The following is a 19,810-nucleotide window of genomic DNA, read 5'->3' on the forward strand; positions in this document are numbered from 1 at the left end:
TGAGATTTGAGTGCACATTACTGTTTCAAGGCATATCTAGATGCCCTCACCTTCGTTAGGAAATGGATAGACTTGGTAGTAATTCATGAGACGTAGAATTTAGCAGGTTCCCAGGCACCTTACTAATGCAGACTTGTGGACTCTTTTCCGTTCCTAGGGCGATTGTGTTGTTACAATACTGCTTGCTGAAGAGGACAAAGTTGAAGATGATGCTATTTTTTACTTGATATTTTCTGGCTCTACTCTCTATCACTGCACAAGTACCCGGAAAGTCAGTTCTGATACGTTGGAGACAATTGCTCCTGGTAAGTATCTGAGTGGAATCTGTTCTAGCCTTTGTTAGTTATTTGTTAGTTTGCTTTTTATCTTGAGGCAAGGGTTAGCTGGGAATAGCTAAGGCTGGCTGAGAAACTGTCTCCTGAGTGCTGGGATTGCAGGCCGATACCAATATACTGGGCTTCTTCCCTCATAGTGAATACTCCCCACCCCTAGAGTAATAGAAGGAGCAAACCAGGGTACTAACAGCTGTTGTAGATCTTTAAGTACATTGATAATGCTTTTGTTTGTTCCATACATGTCAGAACCTAACTAGAAGTAAAGGAAATAAAGTGATGTTACAAATTGAGCAATATCAGGATCAGCAAAAACAAAAACCAATTTATTGGATGTTGAGAGTTGGAGAAAATTGAGAAAGTATGCATTCTCATGGTGATACTTCAGATTTCATTCTGAGTTTCATGGTGACAAAACCAAAAAGGTTAAACCTAATTAGTAATCTAATCACTCATGTCTGGGATACAAACTTAGAGTGTCATTCCCTCAGATTTACAACCCATAGGACACCATGGAATGCAGGGTTACTTACCACTGTATTTGTAAATTTAAACAAAATTTTCCAAACCAGTTGCAAGTCATCAGGGCAGTGCTATTGGATAATAATGTAGCAGTTATTGCTTTGCCTGTCCAACATTAGAAGATTTGTGTTTGGGCTGATTTTTCTCCATAGTCTTACAGTTAACAGTTGGGCCAGTTTTCACCAGAATTCAGAAGAGTGTACTTTGAAGAATACTCCACCTAATGTTGATAGCTCCGTTACATTTTGATAGAGAATGAAATGAATGTGGCTCAATTGCCAGCATCTCTGGTGTTCTCTTTGTTGGTAGAGGTGGTGTTAAAATGATTACGGAGCCCTTTGAGTAGTGACTCGTACTGTGCCAGATAAGTCTGCCAGTTTCTTATTCTTGTGCCATTCCCTGTAAAGTGTCCTATTTTCTAGTCCCTATGAAATTATGAAAATCACGCCCTCAGAGAACCGCTAATGGAGCAGTTGTGGGTTGTTTTTACTTTTACCAGCTTTTGAGATTTATAAAGATTCCAGGCGGTTTTTAAAAACATATTTCCCAAATATAAAGAGATGACCAGGAGAGTTAGTGAGTTCTTTTTTTTTTTTAAAGAATATTAGGCATCCTCTTTTGTAACTCAGACCTCCAGCCGTCTTGTTTTCTGTGATGTATATCAGGTCAGAAGAGCTGATCCTGAGACTTAAGGTCTGTTCATGAGCTGGTGCCGGTCAGTACTGCCACTGCTTAACTCAACTCACATGTGTCGGTGAAGGGAGAAAGGTGCTCTGAGATGAGTGTTGCGGATTCATTTCTTCTTAATCTATCTCTCTCTCTCTCTCTCTCTCTCTCTCTCTCTCTCTCTCTCTCTCTCTCTCTCTCTCTCCCCCTCCTTCTTCTGTCCCTCCCCCTCCTCTGTGTGTGTGTGTGTGTGTGTGTGTGTGTGTGTGTGTGTGTGCGCGCCAGTGTCTGTGTCTCTGTGCGTCTGTGTTTTCCAGGAACACCCCAGCCACACCCTCTGTGGGAGTCACTTGTGTTTACTGATTCCGAATACTGTTGCCCTAGTGATCTAATCTAACCAGATCAGCCTTGCACCCAGCTACTAGTTTTCTCATTCCTGACCCACTCATTCCTTTGTAACCCAGAACACTTGATTTCTCTTCCCCTTTCTATTTATCAACCTTTTCCTTACCTAAATCTTCTATCATGCTTACTGACTCACTCTTCTCCTCAATAGCCCCATTATTCCCCCACCCACCTAAATTCATTAAGATTTCTGATAGGAAGTGCCTAATTACAGCAGGATTCTGAAAGGCCTTGGTGTACCCGGCCGGGGGAGGCCGGTGAAGATTATGGCATCACTTTAGCATGTGAGGCTTTATTGTAAACTAGAGAATACTCTGGGTGGTGGATGAGAAGCTGGTGGAGGCTCCCAACTGGATCCTTCTGTTTTGGTCATCTTGTTTGAGATTTTTGGTTTACTTACCTTTCAGTTACTATCATTTGGATTAGTTCAGCATACTGTAGCGGAGGGTAGAGATTGACATTCAAGGCCGTGAAGTGGGTACAGGACCCAAACAACTTTAAATACCTTGTTTGCATCATGGGATTAACTTTTTAACCTAGGATCACACTGGCTTCATCTGCTCTTGTGGTCAGCTTAGACTGTGTTTTCCCTTCCCTTAGGCACTTCCTCAGTATGCTTTTACTAAAAAGAAAGAAAGAAGGAAAACTACAGTGCCTTTGGACCGTGCCCTAGTCCCCTGCCTCGCTGTACATTTATCTATTCACTCAGCGTCTCGTGTGCACTTGTACACTCTTATGTTTTTGCCCATTTCCCCTTTTCCCTCTTATTTTAGTTTCTAAAGTGTTAGCTCCATGAGGCAAGGATTTTGTTTTCATTGGTGTGTGCTGGGTCGGCTTTCCTAGTACTCCCTGCTGCCTGCTGGGTGTTGCTGCCTCTGGTGCTCAGAAGCAAACATTCTAGAAAGGTGTACCTGTTATCCTCCCTTCCCCGTTCCTTCTTACTCTGGGGCAATGCAAAGGAGTTTCTGGCTTGTTGAGTTGAATTCTTAGCCTGTCACCGTAGTCTCTGTTGTCTCTCCAGAGGTGACTTTGATGGTTTCAGTGCGTCAGTCAGTGGTAACGATAGCCTCCGATTTCCTGTCTGCTGAGGGCCAGTGTCAGGTTAATCAAGATTCTTGATGGAAAATCTGTACAGTGCTTTGCGAGTTGCTGTTACTGGATAAATATTCACTGCCTTTTTTTTTTTTTTTTTTTTTTTTTTTGGCAGCAGGTGTTCCTGATAGGGATTTCTCTGTGCCCTTTCTGCTTATTTGAGGACTAGCTCTGCCATTTCCAGTCATCTCATCTCTAAGAAGAACAAGCTTTGTGCCTTGTTCTTCCTCTTAATGTCATGATTTATTCAGAGAGCTGGCTTTGGCTTTTCTCTGTATGATTCATTGTCTGTGTTTTGTTACATTTTAGTTCTTACTAGAACCAGATGATTGATTGACCTTCAGAAAGCAGCTACATTTTGATGTTAGTCTGTAACCTTTTATCAAATATTTTCTGCAGATAGGTTGGGAAAATGAGACATTTCTAAATTATCTTGTAGAAAAAAAACATGTTCACATCATGTAATCCAGTTACCACCGTCCTGTGTTTCTAGTGTCTGCTTGCTATGCTATTCTGAAAATCTGCATTTGATCTCTGGAGTCCAGAGCGGAAGGAGAGACTTGGGTTCCAGACACCGTCATTTGACCGCCATGTGCATCCCGTTGTACTTGCCCCCTCTTGTCCAATAATGATAGACAAAACGAACATTGAAAGCCACTTTTAAGATGGCTGGCTGAAGAATATAATTCCCATTTTACTGAAATATCTGTCTCAAAGGTATTCTTAGGATATACAATACTATTTGGGAGGTTCACTGTTTGAGTAGTCAGTTTAGACAAAGCAAAAAAATGATTTTATCATTTAAAAATGGAATGGAGCTGGGCAATGATGGTGCTCGCCTTTAATCCCAGCACTCAGGAGGCAGAGCCAGGTGGATCTCTGTGAGTTTGAGGCCAGCCTGGGCTACAGTGTGAGTTCCAGGAAAGGTGCCAAAACTACACAGAGAAACCCTGTCTTGAAACCCCCCACCCTCCAAAAAATGGAATGGAGATTAATTGTGTTCTGTACACTGTTGTAAAAGGCTTTGTTATACGCTATTAATTTTCTTTTAGAATCCATGACAAGGCTTTTGTTTGGCAATAAAATTACAAACCCTTATTGATGTCAAATTAGACTCAACACTTAAGTATTTTTCTTTTGTTTCATACTTACTAAGGATAATTGACCATGTAAGCTAGTTTCACTGTGGAAAGAAAAAAAAAACTATTTGTGTTTACAAGTCCCTTTTGGCTAATGAAAACTTGAAGTAGTCCTGTGCTTATAACACAGTATACTTTTTTATTCCTTATGAATCAACACACCCTTTAGCAGCAGGGATTGATTATCAAATCAAGAAGTATTTAAAAAAAAAAAAAGCTATGAGTGCTTAATTTGCATAATCAAAAGAACTCTTACAACCTCCCTACTAACAGTTATTGGTTATTATTTTTAACTGAACACTTTATGATGGTCTGTGTAGTCCAACTGTAAGGTTATATCTTGACAGATTTGAGTTCATCTGTTTGTTTTTTAAAAATCAGTTAGTGCAGTACATATAATTGTTGTACTGGAAAAACAAACCAAGAAGTAGTTGAAGGAAGGAAAAAGTACCCACATCTGTTGTTCACTGTCCTAGTGATAATGTTCACTGTCCTATTGATAACAAATATATGGCATAACAATGAAATTCAGATTTTATGAGGTAGAGGTTGAGTAGGAAAAGCTACAAAGGCTTCTGGGAGTAGTGATAATAATAAGAAAGGTTGAGAAGCACTACCTTAAAGGTTTTGGCTGGAATACAGAAAGTCACAATTTTAGAATTCAGTAACCTGCCCTTTTTCACAATACACATGATGGGGTTCTTGGTTTCCTGTTGTGTTTTTTGTTTGGTTTGTTTGCTCCTCCCCCTTTCTGTTTAAAGATTCCTCTGCATATAGAGACATTTTATAAATACACCAAATTTGTGCATCTGCCATTAGCCGGCCAAGATCTAGTAGTGTGAGGATGCATGTAATCCTCTCTTGGGGGGGGGCCGGGGAGGATAGTCTGCAGACTGATCATTTCACTTTGCTGTTCCACAGCCCCTTCATGAGGAAGAAACTCACACCACATTCGATGATAAACTAAGTAGTAAAACTAGTTTATTTCCCACTGCTGACTGCTATAGCCTACCCTTTCTGTGTGGGATTGGCCTGGGCTGGTCCAGCAAGCGCTTTTAGGGTCCTTTTTAGATTGCTGATAGAACAAAGGCCCAATTGTTTTAGTCTCGGAAGAGATGGCCCGGATGGGATGTGTTCCATTTTTAGCTCAACAGGAAATGAAGTAATATTTTGGGTCATACTTTAGCACTTTTGTTTATCTGTAGCAGTTTTTGTGTTTCCATGGGTACAGATGCTTTAGACAGTGATAAAGAGCTGGCAGGGAAAGAAGCCTGCAGGGAAGCTCTCCTGACCTCAGGCGCACATGCTTCTGACCCACAGGGCCCAGAATTTAATGAGTTGAAGAGAACCATTCATTAACCTTCGATAACTTGTTTCTTACCTAGGTGTGTCTTGTGTTTTTGTTTAGTCTTTTATTCCTCCCCTCCCCCCTTAGTTCTGCAGTGTCAAAGGCGTCAATTTGTCGTATAGGCTTGTTGGCCTGTGCTGTCCAGTGAAACTCTTTGTAAAGATTTAGGGGTCTATTTTTCGGTGTGTTACTTAAACAGCAGCAGCATTTTGATAATAACTACCAGTGTCTGCTGCCTGTTTGCCATGTGCTTTGTGTGCAGCCTTCTGCTGTTTTCAACAGTTTGTAAGGTTGGTGGTATCATTTTATGATCAGAGAAACAGTCTTCAAGACCGAGTGTTAGGATAACTACACCTGTCTGCAGTAGAACTTGGCACTCCAATCTAGTGTGTCCATCTGTATGTCTTAAAGTTTACTTGATAGGTAACAGGTCCCTCATGCCTCATCCTTGATCTTCTGTTGCTGTTGTTAATGCAGTAGACCTTATGGGAGGCTAAAGCTGGGACTCTCTCCCCTTAACAGTTTCTGGGGTTTTTATTTTGTTTGGTTTTTCTTTCTGAATCCTGTAGAATAGTTTCTTTCAGAAATTGAGTAAAATTTCAGTACTTTTCCTTTAAAAAAAATTTCTGATTATGTTCCTCTCTTGTTACCAGGAAATTGAGTGGAAACAAAAACACCATGGAAACTAGTTGAAAAATGTTGCCACTGGACTCCCCCACCACAACTTCTGTGTTTATTGTATCAGATTAGATAAAATTTCCCATCCTGCTGTCGCAGTGCTGCAGCCGATCTGTGTGTCTCTTCACTTACTATGTACAAAGGCAGGCAGAAGACTAACACTTCTCCCCAAACAGAGCAAGTTTGTACTAGTAAGCTTTATGACTGCATCTGCACTGATACCAGTTTTATTCCTAGATCTGTATGGCACAGCCTTTAGTTTTAAAACATGCTGACTCCTCTATTCCTCATGTTTTATTTGAAAATATATAGGGATTAAAAATGAGTCTTGAGCCTGACAGTATAACTCTGCCAATCTTAAGTGTTTTGACTACACACTAGGTGAGGCAGGTATTTTCTTTTTTTTTAATTTTGTTTTATATATGTGATTGTTTTGCCTGCATGTGTATATGTGTACTACTTGTGTGCCCATGGAGATGTCTATGACCAAGACCAACTTACAGAAGAAAGAGTTTATTTGGTACTTATGGTTTCAGAGGCTGAGTCCTTGATTATCATGGAGGGGGGCATGGTAGCAAGCAGATAAATAAGCCTGGTACTAAAGCTGTAACGGAGAGCTCACATTTTGATCCACAAGGAGGAGGCAGAGAGATCTAACTGGGAATAGCATGGGCTTTTGAAACCTCAAGTCCTGACCCCAGTGATACATCTCTTCCAATGAGGCTACTCCTCCTAATCCTTCCCAAACAGTTCCACCAGCCCAGGACCACTTATCATATGAGCTTATAGGGACCATTCTCATTCAAATCACTACATTCCACTCCCTGACTCCTATAGGCTTGCAGCCATACTATAATGCAAAATGCATTTAGTCTACCTCGAAAAGTCCACATAGTCTTTCACAGTCTCAACATCATTTCAAAGTCGAAAGTCTCTTCTGAGACTCAACACAGTCTCTTAACTGTAAACCTCTGTAAAATCAAAATCAAATATCAAATTGCATGCGTAATAATATAGAGTGGCACAGGTGATATATATATATATATTATATATTATATATTCCAAAAGGGGAGAATGGTGGCATAGTGAGGAAAAACTGGACCAAAGTAAGACTGAAGGCCAGTGGTGCAATCCCTCCAGTCCTGTATTTCACTGTCTGATGTCAGAGGGCTCAGATGGGGCCACCCTTCCAGCTCTGCCGACTGCAGCATACTTTTCTCTCTTGGGCTGGTTCTACTTCCTGTATGCAACTCTTTCTGGCAGACATCCCATGGCGCCGATAACCTCCGGCATCCTGAGGTCTCCATTGTAATCCAGCCTTCATTTTTACAGCTTCGTGCAGTGGTCTTTCAGGACTTCTATACAGGGGCCCTCTGCTAGACGCCTGCTCTTGGAGGCTCTCCTGGAATGGTGGAAGTAGATTCCTGTATCCTTGACTCTAAAGCTATAACCATGTGGTGTCACTGCTACCAAGTTAGGTTGCCTGCTTTTAAAACATGGCATCGGGCAGGCAGGCATGATGCTGAAGCAGTTGTTTAGAGCTCACATGTGATCTACAAGCAGGGAGAGAGAGAGAGCATTGGAAATGGCATGGACGTTTGAAACCTCAGAGCGCACCATCAGTGACATGCCTTCTCTAACACGGCCACACTTACTACTACCTTTTAAACAGTTCCACCAGTTGGGAACCAAGCATTCAAATATATGAGCCAATGGAGGCTGCTCTCATTCATACCGCAGGAAGTCAGAAGAGGGTGTCTTATCCCCTGGAATTAGAATTATGGATAGTTGTGAGTCACTGTGTGGGTGCTGGGAACCGAACCTGGGCCCTCTGCAAGAGCAACCAGTGCTCTTCCTAACCTCTAATCCAGTTCTGCAACCCAGCCCTTTGTTCTTAATCTGTAGTAACTCTTCCAGTTGACTCTAACAAGAACTTACCCAAGAAACTTTCCCTTCCCACCTTTAATCTACAGTTGTTTGTTTTTAAAGGAAGCCTGTAATTATTATACCAGACATTTTTCAGATTTATGGTACATTTTACTTAATCTGATTAATAATTAATTCTTCAGAATGTGGATTTATGTGGGAAAGGAAAGTGGATAACTTTCTGTGACAACATGCCTTGGCCTAACATTTGAGAACTGTAGGAATGGACCTTGACATTGCCAAGAGGACCTGATTCCTCTCTTCAGAGCCCACGTCATGCTCTCGTCTAGGTATCTGTCTGTCTATAGCATTAATAACTCTTGTAGTAAACTTAACATAACAGTCTGCCTCAGTGTCCCCTTGAGCCCACATCTGAAACCTTTCACAAACTCATTTTAGCTTTTCACAAATAAAGCTGGCCATAGCTTACTTATATACTCCTTATCTACTCACAGATTCTTCTGTCAGTCCAGCAGAGATAAGCATAATTGTGTTGCCGAATCAATTCCTCCCTTCTCTCTTCCTGGCATCTCTTCCCCCATCTTACCTTCCTCTTTCCTTCCCTCCATCCCTTCCCCATCTTACCTTCCTCCTCTCATCCCTCCATCCCTTCCTCCTTGTCCCCTCCCTCCTTGGTTAGCCTTATTTCTGTCCACCTTTGGTTCTGCACAAGTGAGCAGACATTTTGTCAGCCACAGATAGATTTTTGTGCATACGTGCACACTACACATCTTTGAATACCATACTATCATTTTATCATTTTAGTTTGGTTTGTGTATATGTGTGTACACACAGAAGGAAAATATATAGACCAATAAATTATATTTACTTGTAGTACTATTGCCATTGCCTTTTTGATTCAAATTTTCAGGTTTTTATCCCAAAAGTTTGGGAAAGAGATTGGCAAGAAAGGATGAGGTCTGTTTAATTGGGTTAAGTGCATTAGTTTTTCTATTTTAGGCTATTGCAGTATCTTCTCTGTGGCACAACAAGTTTTAAAGTTTGAAGGTGGAGTTGAATTTGTATCTGTCATTATTGATAACATCACTCTTAGGTCTACTGACTGTCATTCTGAGTGTTCACCTCCTTCAGGCAGTGGCTTACCTGGTGGTCGTCTCTCTTCTCTGTGTACAGCATTGGACACAAAGCTCTTGAATCATAATAAATGTAACAGGCCATGTCCTTTCGCATCAGCTTTGGCTGTAAATAATAGATTCTGCTTTGTAGTGTCTGTGGGCCTTAGGCATACTACTTTATTTCTTGAAGACTTGGTAATCATAAAATGGTTACATAGAGAAAATGACACATCAAATACCCAGTATATTTGTTTACTAAGCACATTTTATTAATACAGACTCACACAGCAGTGAGAGCTGTGTTGTGTCATAAGGGCAAAGGATGTAAGGAAGATTCTGGAAAAAGTAAATGGAAAAACAACTTATTCTTTTTAGGTATGTGGGAAAAATTATTTTCTCTTTCTTTCCCTCTCTCCCTCAAAGTGGTGATGGTAGGAGCAGAATATAACAGCTATTTGAGATCATTGTTAGAAAATTGAGAAAAAGCCCTACATGCTTTGTTAACCACAATCTCTAGGTTGGAAACACTTACTTCTGAAAGGGTAGGAAAGTGTGGAGAAGAAAGTCTTGTCTGTAAGAACACTAACCCACAGAAGCTTGGTGCTGCTGCTATGTCTTAGAAGTTTGGCTCTGGTGGATCTTGCAGTGGCATGTCGTCGTTATTTAGCCTCTGGTCACGTGGTGCCTGCTGATCTGTAGAGTGGGAAGCACAGTCCACTTCGTGTTTGCCTTTTCAGAGTTGGGCTTGTAGCCACAGCATTGCATCATCATCTTTATTTGCACCAGGTGATTTGATTGACATGCTTGTTGCCTTAGTGGTTGAGGCAGGTAGAAAGTATGTGGGAGCAACAATCTTATGTAACTTTTAGACCTTGACTTGCATGAAAGCTTTCCTTTTAACCGTTCGTTCTACAGTCTTGGATTTACTGTATGGGGGTGGGGTGGGGAGGTGCAGGGCTGTCTGTACCGCTCCTCCCATAGCCCTGCTCTTCCTGTGGTTATTTCAGACCTAACTCAGCTCAGTAAGCCTTAGGCTGCCTACTGCATACTGGACCTTACAGGACCCCAAAGCTCGCATTCTGCAGTTTGTTCAAATGTAACAGCACTCGTTGATACTGCCTGTTCTGTGTTACCAGAATGATGAAAGCAGGAATCCATATTAAAGTGGGATATTCATATTTGCAAATAACAATAAGAAAACTAAAAATAGAATTTTAAGAAATCGAGAGAGGAAGGTTTTCTTTCAGGAGGAGAAATCTTGAGTGCCGTGAAAAATGCTGAAAGGACCCACCAGGGGACTCTTGAATCAGTAGATTCAATTTTCTTTGCTACCTGTGCTTTCTTTAGGTCATGACTGCTGTGAGACAGTGAAGGTGCTGCTCTGTGCTTCCAAAGAGGGCCTGCCTGTGTTTGTAGTAGCCGAGGAAGACTTCCATTTCGTCCAGGATGAGGCGTATGATGCAGCTCAGTTCCTGGCAACCAGTGCTGGCAATCAGCAGGCTCTGAACTTCACCCGTTTCCTTGACCGGTCAGGACCCCCTTCTGGAGATGTCAACTCTCTGGATGAGAGGGTCGCCCTGGCATTCAGACACCTGAAACTGCCCGCGGAGTGGAATGTGTTAGGGGCAGATCACACCTTGCACGGTGAGAATTCCCATGACTCACAGACTGCTCTGGGGTGCTCTGCCTTTGTATTTCAACGACCGTTGTGTTGGAGTGTTTGCATGGCTGAGTAACTTAGAATTCTGTCCGGAGTACTCCCTCCTCCCGGTGACATAACCTAAGAAGACGAGCACATCTCTGTGGATCTGCAGGGGATTTACACTTCCTGAGGAGAAGAGCAGAGTAACCTTCTGCTGTTTAGTCACAAAATTATAAGCACAGGGTTTTTGCTACTGTATCTGGGGCTCTGTAAAAATAGCGTGGAGTTGTAGAAAAGCAGCTATAAGGCAGTTGTGTCAGGGAAGCATGAGATCAAGATAAGCGTTGAGAAATCCGCACTTCTTTGACTAGGGTATTGATTTTATGTCTCTCTTTAGGTATAAAGTTTCTGAAAGGGCCACATTAAAAAAAAAAAAAAACACTTCTGTTGTAATAAATACTTACATAAACTCTCCTAATTAGACAAAGGTTTCCTCATATAATTATTCTTATAGCAAACGCTATCTAAATGTCATTTCAAATACGTATTTTTCTTCTTTTTTTTTTTTTTTTTAGTAAAATATCCCTGGGTTCATAAATAACATTCTGCTCCTATCCTTAGTGGAAATCCAACTGAAAAAAAAAATGTAGAAATTTCCCACAGAGCACTCAGAACGTTTGCTTCATCACTGATGAGAGCTGCGTTGGAAGACTGGCAGCCGGGCTTCTGACAGAGGGTTTGCTTACACTTGTACTTATCTCCAAAAGAGCATGTGGTCTTACGTGGTGTCTGGAGTCCACCCCACTTCAATTATAGTGTTGTGTAGGGTGAGCGGAGCAAGAGTCTTTCTCTCTACAGCTGAGATGAGTTAGTTTCTAAGGACAGAAGCCAGGCTTAGTTCCCGTTCTTCATACCAGTCAGATAAGTTGATTCTTTCTCCAGTGATCTAGTGGTAAGGAAATATTTGCTGGCATTGATTCTATTAAATCAAGTTTAAAGGTGGGTTGTGACCTAGCAGCAGAATGATAGGCCCCATGCTTTAGAGACATACTGATGGTGGAGACAAATACCACCAAGACTGGATTGTTCAGGTGAAACCGGAAAGAAGTGTGGACAATCAAATTTAGAAGAACAAATTGTTTTCACTTTATTAGTATAGTATCCAATGAACTTCTGTACTGCTTAAATATTAAGGTCCAAATACAGTTACAGCCTGAATACCTATTCATGGATCCTGATTCTTCCTAATAGCTCCTGCCATTTCTGTATTGATGGGTGAACAGTTATTTTTACACTTTTATCCTGTCTTATTTAAAGAGGGCCCAGGACTTAGTTTGACCATGTTCTGTGATTGAACAGAACTGTTAGGGAAGCAAAGGTCAGAAGCTCTGGGCCCATGTTTCCTTGTCTTTTTGTTTTTAAACATCCCCAACCCCAGTGTGTGTGTATGTGTGTGTGTAGGTAGGTAGGTAGGTAAGTACGTAGTAGATCTTGTGAGCTGTTCAACGTGAATGCTGGAAATTGAACTCTGGTCCTCTGTCAGATCCAGCAAGTACTCTTAACTGCTGAGTCATTTCTCCAGCCCCTTCCTTCCTTGTCTTTAGTCAGAGGAAACTGGCAAGCTTTAATTCATTGTGTACTTTTACTACTTCTAGACTTTCTGAAGTATAAAGTGATACTAGCAAAGACTAATTTGTACACTTTTAGGAAAGTACAGATCCACAAAATGATGTCATTGCATACTTGTTACAGTGAGTATTATGGTTTGGATATAACGTCTCGGCAAAGGCACTTTTGTTGAAGCTTGGGACCCAGTTAGTGTTGTTGAAAGATAGATAATTGGGTCCTGGGGCAAGAGCCTCATTAGTAGATTAATCCATTGATGAGTTACTGACTGAATAAACTATTAGGAGGTAGGCCTGGATGAAGGAAGTCATTCACCGAGGGTGTGCTTTGAAGAGTGTATCATGTCACTGGCTTTTCCCCTTTCTACTTCCTGTTGAGGTAAGCAGCTTTGATCCACTGTACTGTTCTGCCATGTTTCCTGCCTCATAGTAGGTCCATAAACCAGTTCACAGACTGCAGCCATGAGGCAAAGGAGATATGGCTCAGTTGGTAGAGTGCTTGCCTAGCACGGATGAAGAGCTGGGATCAACCCCCAGCACCTCGTACGGCGGGTATGGTGAAGCACACATGGAATTCCCGGCCATAGCAGGTGGATACAGGAGGAACAGGAGTTCAAGGTCGTTCATAGTCCGTTTGAGATATATGAGACCCCATGTTGTGTTATAGAACCAGAGGGATGGATTGACACAAACAGCTAAAACTAAAAGGATGAAGTTCAAACATGGACTCAGAATAATAATATCTCCCATACTGCTTTTGGAAAAGCCAACTTGGAAGAAGTTTGGTAGTTTCTTCTGTCACCTAGTATTCCACTTTTGGGTATTTACCCTAGAAAAAATGAAAGTGTATCTTTACCAAAATGTCTGTATACAAATGTGCCTGCAGTAGCACTGATCATGTATCACCAGAAACGGAAACAGCTCACATCCCTCTGTGAGTGAGCACACTAACCAATTTTTATACAGCAATACAATTGAATATCACTCAGCAATTCAAAAGGAACAAAGTATTGATATGTGCAGCAGCTTGGATGTATTTTGAATTCTTTGTGCTTAAATCAAAGTCAGTTCCCAAAGATTATATAATATATGGTTCTGCTTATATATTCTGAAAAAGTGTTACTAAAAAAATAAAAATAAATTCTAAAAAATCAGTAGTTACCATGGCCTGGGAGTAGGGAAAAGGTCTAACTTCAAAGTCTTATCATGAGAGAATTCTTTGTGGATATGGGAGTTATTTTGCAGCCTGTTTTTGTGATAGTTTACAAGACCCTAATACATACTGTATATCTCCCCCAAATGAATTCTATTGTATATATACATTTTAAATAGTAACTAAAATTCAAAAGTAATTGAACAAGTTAAATACATACTTTGCAAGGTAAAATATTTAATGTATTTATTCTTATATTTGTGTGTGTATGTGTATATGTGTGAACACATGTATATACATACAACACCACCCATGTAGTCAGGACAACCTGCAGGAGTCAATTCTTTTTATCACGTGAGTTTATGGAATAAAACTCAGATTGTCAGGCTTGGTGGCAAATGCCTTTACTGCGCCATTTCACTGAGTAAAATTCATAATACAGAGATTTAATTTTAAAAGTATGTAAATTAATGCCTTGAATCATGAATCTGATTTCGAGTGCTCTCAGTCACATTCGGTAGTATAGATAGTTTGCTCAGTTGTGGGTTAGAATCTAGGAATATTGGCTGTGATCATGATAGATGGATATGTTAAGAGCCTATGTTTGCTGTTAAAAAAAATGAATGCAATGGAATAATCTGTTTACACCAGCCATTTTATTAGTTAATTGCAATGCATTTTAAAGGAAAGAGGTATGAAACAAACTTGGTACCTGGGATGAAAACAGGTAGATGTCAGGACGACTTGTTATATAATAGGGCCACTTGCTGTTGAATTTTGTTCCAGAGTAATACTTCTAGTACTTTACAAAGGAGGAATGCAAGATTTACGGGCAGTCCTCCCACTAATTGTTGAGATGCATCGCTCTTTACTCCACCTCTCACCTCCAGGTCAGTGACTCCTTTGAACGTAGTTTGTATTTCTCCTCAGGAAAATGCATATAGCTGCCTACTCATAAACGTTTACATATAACAGATTTCACAGCCCTCCTGAACCTCAGGCATGAACATGAAGTTAAGAAGCCCTGCTTAGCTTGGCGTTTTTTAAATGGAAAGAACAAGGGAATTGGAGTTTACTTGTTATATCCTGGCTTCACTATGGCACTTTGCGGAAAACATTAAATTGTTACTTAAATTTTTCATCAATAAAATGGACAAGAGTGTAGCCTGGTAGTGTGTACTGGTTTGCAGGCTGGTTGTTTGAATATACCATGACCACTATCTTACTATCTTTTCAAGGCACAAAACATACCTTGACAGGTCAAAAACAAGTCTCATGAAAGGATAGAGCAGGCCAGTCCTAAGAGGAAGGGTCTTCAAAGAAAAATGGGATTGCTTTCCTTTGCTCTTACGTTTTGCTGAAGTTAGTCTTAACTTTAAGTTTGAGCAAGAAGAAATTTAGTTATTATTCTTTAAAAGATTTTTAGTATTTATTTACTTTTTCATTCATTCGAGACAGGACCTCACTATGTAGTCCTAGCTATCTTGGAACTTGCTATGTAGACCAGACTAGTTGAGAATTCATAGAGAGCCCCATGCTTCTGCCTCCTGAGTGCTAGTATTGAAGGCATGCATAACCTAGCTATGTTTTATTTATGAGTATGAATGTGTATATTTGTACCATGTATGTGCCTGATGCCCACCAAGGCCAGAAGAGGAACTCAGATCCTCTGGAACTAGAGTTACGATGCTGCTCTGTGGATGCTGGGAACTGAATCTGGGTCCTCTGCAAAAGCAGCAAATGCTCTTAACCACTGAGCCATCTCTGCGGCACTTGTCTATTTTGTTTCTTCCAAATGTCCTCCATTCTCAAGTTTATATAAGGAAATCTCCACACTGTGCTTTTTGCCACAGGCTGCCTTAGTTGAAAATAATGAAAGTTCATCTGGGTGGAAGGTGAGCTGTGTAGCACAGACACCCTATTTCTTTTTTTCCTGAATTTTCCAAGCCTTGTTTAGTTGCCAAATCTCTTCAGTGTCTATGTGCTTAGAAAGAAGATAAGTTGAGTGTTGTATTGTAGCAATCAGTATAACTCTCAGGTAGCATACAGTGAGCCCATTGAATATTTTCTGTACAGTAAGCAAGGAGAAACACATCCTAGCGGATATTTCCATCCTATGCCCTCTTGGTATTGTACAGGGAAGTGAAAGTTAGATGTAAGTATCTTTGAGGGTGGCAGTCATCCCCACAATTTTGGTAGAGAATGTTGACAGGTTTAAGAAGAACGCCCTAAGAATAGGCAGTGCGTTCTCACTGGCTGACTTTGGTTAGTAGATACTCAACCTTAATCATATGGTGATATGGTTCCTACAGCCCTTTCCGGGTGTTTGATAGCTCTCCATATCAAGTTTATCCTTGTTATACTAGTATTTGTGTGTTTTTCCAGTTACCTTCTCTGCTAAAGAAGAAAAGAATAAAATATAGGAAGACTGCTTTGGATTTTCCTGTCTTGGCAAAGGATTAATGGACTTCTAAGATAGACAGTTCCTATCAGCAGGAAGGTTTAAGCTCTAAAAGGTTTTGCTGCCTCCAAGACCTTGTTATTGTCACAGTCATTCTCATTTTTTCCCTAAAAAGCCCATTTCCTGCCCCCAGCCTGTTAAGGATGCATCCATTCCTTGTGAATGTAAAGATCCCTGCTTCTTGTGGGTCTACAGGTTTATTTATAGGCCAGTACTCAGAAGTGAAGTGGACAGGGCAGAGACTTTGAAATTTCATAGCTGCAGGTTCAAATAGTGCTGTAAAGAGAGCTTGTTGGGTAGATTGATGGGCTAGGACCATCCAGAGAATCTAATAGCCGTTTATTCAGGAAGTGTAACTTGAAAAAGATTAAAGTCTTCCAACAGACCCCTTGTGGTTGAGTGAAAGCCTTCTGGGTAAATCAGCTTTCCTGCAGCTCTGGGGAGCTGTGTGAAAGTGTGTCCAGCATGAAAGCAGATAGCAGTTGGAGCTTGCAGACCTCTCTGCTCCCCTTCTCTGGTTTAGCCACTCCATGATAGACCTTCACATTTAAGTATGGTTGTTACGGTTTGAACCTAGAACGGGCCTACATTTTTGAATGCTATTTTTAAGGTTCTAGAGCCTTTCAGTTGGGACTGGCTCATGGAAGAAGTCACTAGGGGCTGGTCTTTGGGGGTGACACCTGCTCCTGCTTCCAGCCCTAGTCTGACTGATGCCCTATGTGCTACCATGCGAACAAACTTTGGCTACCTTCTCACACTGCCATGTTTCCCCTGCGATGACTGGGTAAATTTCTGGTACCAAGAGCCAAGATAACGCCCTCCCTTAGTTGTTTTGGCAGGTATTTTGATCACGACTTTGGGAGAAGTAATGAACATAGTGGTCAAAAGGTACATAACCAACATGGGCCCTATGAAATGTACCTAAAAGAGAGACATTCAGTAGGGCAGAGATGAAGAGGAATTGTTGGAAATACTGTAAGAATAGTCTGATTCCCTTGATAGAATTAAATTCTATTGTGATGAAGGACCTAAATAGCACTAGGAAATCTAGCTAGCAGCCTAAAAACAAAGTTGAGAGCTGGGGGAGTGGGTTGGGGTTAAGACCTTGCTGCCCAAGCATGACAATCTGAGTTTGGATCCCAGCACCGAGTAGAAAGCCAAGTGTGGTGGCTCACATTTCTAACCAGTGCTGGGGGTTGGAGATGAGCAGATCCTGGGAGCTCTTGGCCACCATGTCCATGAGCACCTGCATACACCCACAAAAATTTAGTAACTCCTGAAATATAGAGGAAGAAAACCAAGAATCATGGGTTGAGGAACCATAACCAATGAAAATTGATTGTGAATTATCGGTACTCTGCAGTTAAACTTGAGATGAAAGGGAGAGAAGCAATCTGGGAGGTAGAGGTTAAGGTTAGAGCTCTTATGCTATTGTAACAAAACAGCCTGGATGAAACTCCATTAGTATTTTAATCTTTTCCCTCCTTTTATCTTTGCCTCCTCTTTTTTGAACCTAATTCGAGTGACTCCTATGAAGAGCCAGTAGACTTTGAAAAAGAATAGGTGGTTATTTAGTCAATCTAATGGAATTCCACATGGCAGCTATGTGGAGAATCTCAGAAAGGATGGAAGTAGCCTCATATGTTTGCTGTATCACTTCATTTATATGGACTTTCTGCATAGGTAGAAACCATGCAAACTTCAAAGCAGTGGTCGTCTCTAATAATGAAGCTTTAACTGGAAAAGGGCATAAAGGAACGTTGCGTGACGTTCATATTGTCCTATATTTTTTTTTAAGATTTATTTATTATGCATACAGAAGAGGGCGCCAGATCTCATTACAGATGGTTGTGAGCCACCATGTGGTTGCTGGGAATTGAACTCAGGACCTTTGGAAGAGCAGTCGGTGCTCTTAACCTCTGAGCCATCTCTCCAGCCCCTTGTCCTATATTTTGATGGGAGTTTGACTTAACACAAGTATCAAGTGTGCCAGGCATGATGGCCAATGCTTTTAATCCCAGCACTTGGGAAGCAGAGGCAGGCAGGTTTCTGAGTTCGAGGCCAACCTGGTCTACAAAATGAGTTCTAGGACAACCAGAGCTACATAGTGAGAAAAAAAAACATACTGTATCACTTGTATTTTCCTATATCTTAGTCATTTAAACTTATAGCATGTATTGAATTCTAGTTGGTGGTACCCATCAAGTTAGTCTGATGTCTTCAACTTTCTTTGAAATGTGTGAACAGTAAGATGGATTGATGAAATCTGGAAGGAAAGATAGTTGATAAAGTACATACATTGATGGGGGAACATTTATTGCAGGACTAAGTAGTTGAGTATCTGGTAATTGTGGAATCTTTTAGTTTATATGTATTCGAAACCGTAATAGAAGATGAGGGGTGGGATTGAAAAGTGGGGATGACATAAGACTCGAGGTGCTTGGCCTTATGGTAACTCATCTTCTGGTGACTCAGAGCAAAGGTACTAGAAAGAGTGGAGGCTGGAAAGAGAGCCACTTTGAGGAGATATTGCCTGATAAGGCTGGAATTAACCAGCTCTGAAAAAATACCCACATATTTCCTGGTCCCTAAGTGCTTGGTCCTTTGGTGTTTTGATAAGGTTGTCAGGGTGCTGTGATTGGCACAAAGCACAAGTCAGGTGCGTTTAATCCTTGGTGAGCATTCTTTCTGCCTTTCCCCTGGCCTTGCCACTTCTACAGAGAGTGTGTTTTTAAAATGTATGCTTGGAAACAATTATTTCTTCAAGGGCATGATTTTCTGTGGGCTTTTTAGGGATTGGGGTTCAGTTCTTAGAGCACTGAGTATCAAATCCTGGCCCCGTGTATCTCAGCATGCTGCTGCCCCAGAGCTGTTTTCCCAGTCCCTGAGGCATCGCTTCCTTTCAGTCCCTGCTTGAACTCATTGCAGGTCCTGAATTGATCCCATGTATTAAAAAGATCAATCTGCTTTTAGTGAAATTGTGTTGGTCACAAGGTGACACCAGTGACACCTTATGACCTTATGTCACCTTAGGAATCAGTACAGTTGGGACTGGAGCCGTCTCTCAGTGATTAAGTGCTCATACCACTTTTGCAAAGGACCTGAGTTCAGTTCCCAGCACTCAAGTCAAGTGGTTCACAATTGGCCTGTAACTCCAGTTCCAGAGGATTCAACTCCCTCTTCTGTGAGGCACTTCACTCATGTGCAAAAAACGCCCAGCCCAAAAGAAACAAAAATCCTTTAAAAATGGTTTATAAGAAGCACTGCAGTTCATTGTAAAGCCACATCTTCAAAGATGTGTGCATTCCTGCTGTGACACTCATAGAGAGAATCATCTGGAGATGATTTCGGAGTATAGGAAGACGCTGGGGTCCGTCCAGAGAATGCCAAGTAAAGAAGTTGAGACCCAGAAGCCATGCAGAATAAGAGATGAAAGCCGAGCCTACAGGAGGAAAGGAAGCACAAGCTGCTGGATCTGAGTAATGGGTGTCACCCGTGGGGCCACAGGCAGCGGCTCTGCCTTCACAGCCCAGCCCCAGAGGAGGAGCTAGGAAAAGCGCCACTAGTGAAGTGAACGTGCAATTTGAAGCCCAAGGACAGGGCCGGAAGCAGGGAAAGGGAGGAGAACTGGTATTAACGAGAACCCTACAGCCAGTTGTTAGTCTAGCATTTCATCTACCCCTCTCTGTTACAACAGCTCTGAGAAGTGATGGTGTCTTGCTCCAGGGATATGAAAGTGAAGCTC

At 41.4% G+C, this 19,810-nt stretch overlaps 1 protein-coding gene across 12 annotated transcripts in view; it reads left to right on the forward strand.

Moving 5' to 3' along the window:
* The window catches only part of Akap13 (A-kinase anchoring protein 13), a 302,662-nt gene that overhangs the window by 110,093 nt on the left and 172,759 nt on the right, over nt 1–19,810 (forward strand). For all 12 annotated transcript variants that reach the window (XM_076545251.1, XM_015996510.3, XM_042278208.2 and 9 more), the window contains exons 3-4: nt 158–305; nt 10,532–10,828. In XM_076545251.1, the coding sequence (XP_076401366.1) occupies nt 158–305; nt 10,532–10,828 (445 nt within the window). The remainder of the gene's footprint in view (nt 1–157; nt 306–10,531; nt 10,829–19,810) is intronic.

The sequence above is a fragment of the Peromyscus maniculatus genome, chromosome 1, assembly GCF_049852395.1.
Source record: "Peromyscus maniculatus bairdii isolate BWxNUB_F1_BW_parent chromosome 1, HU_Pman_BW_mat_3.1, whole genome shotgun sequence".
In the NCBI taxonomy this organism is placed as follows: Eukaryota; Metazoa; Chordata; class Mammalia; order Rodentia; family Cricetidae; genus Peromyscus; species Peromyscus maniculatus.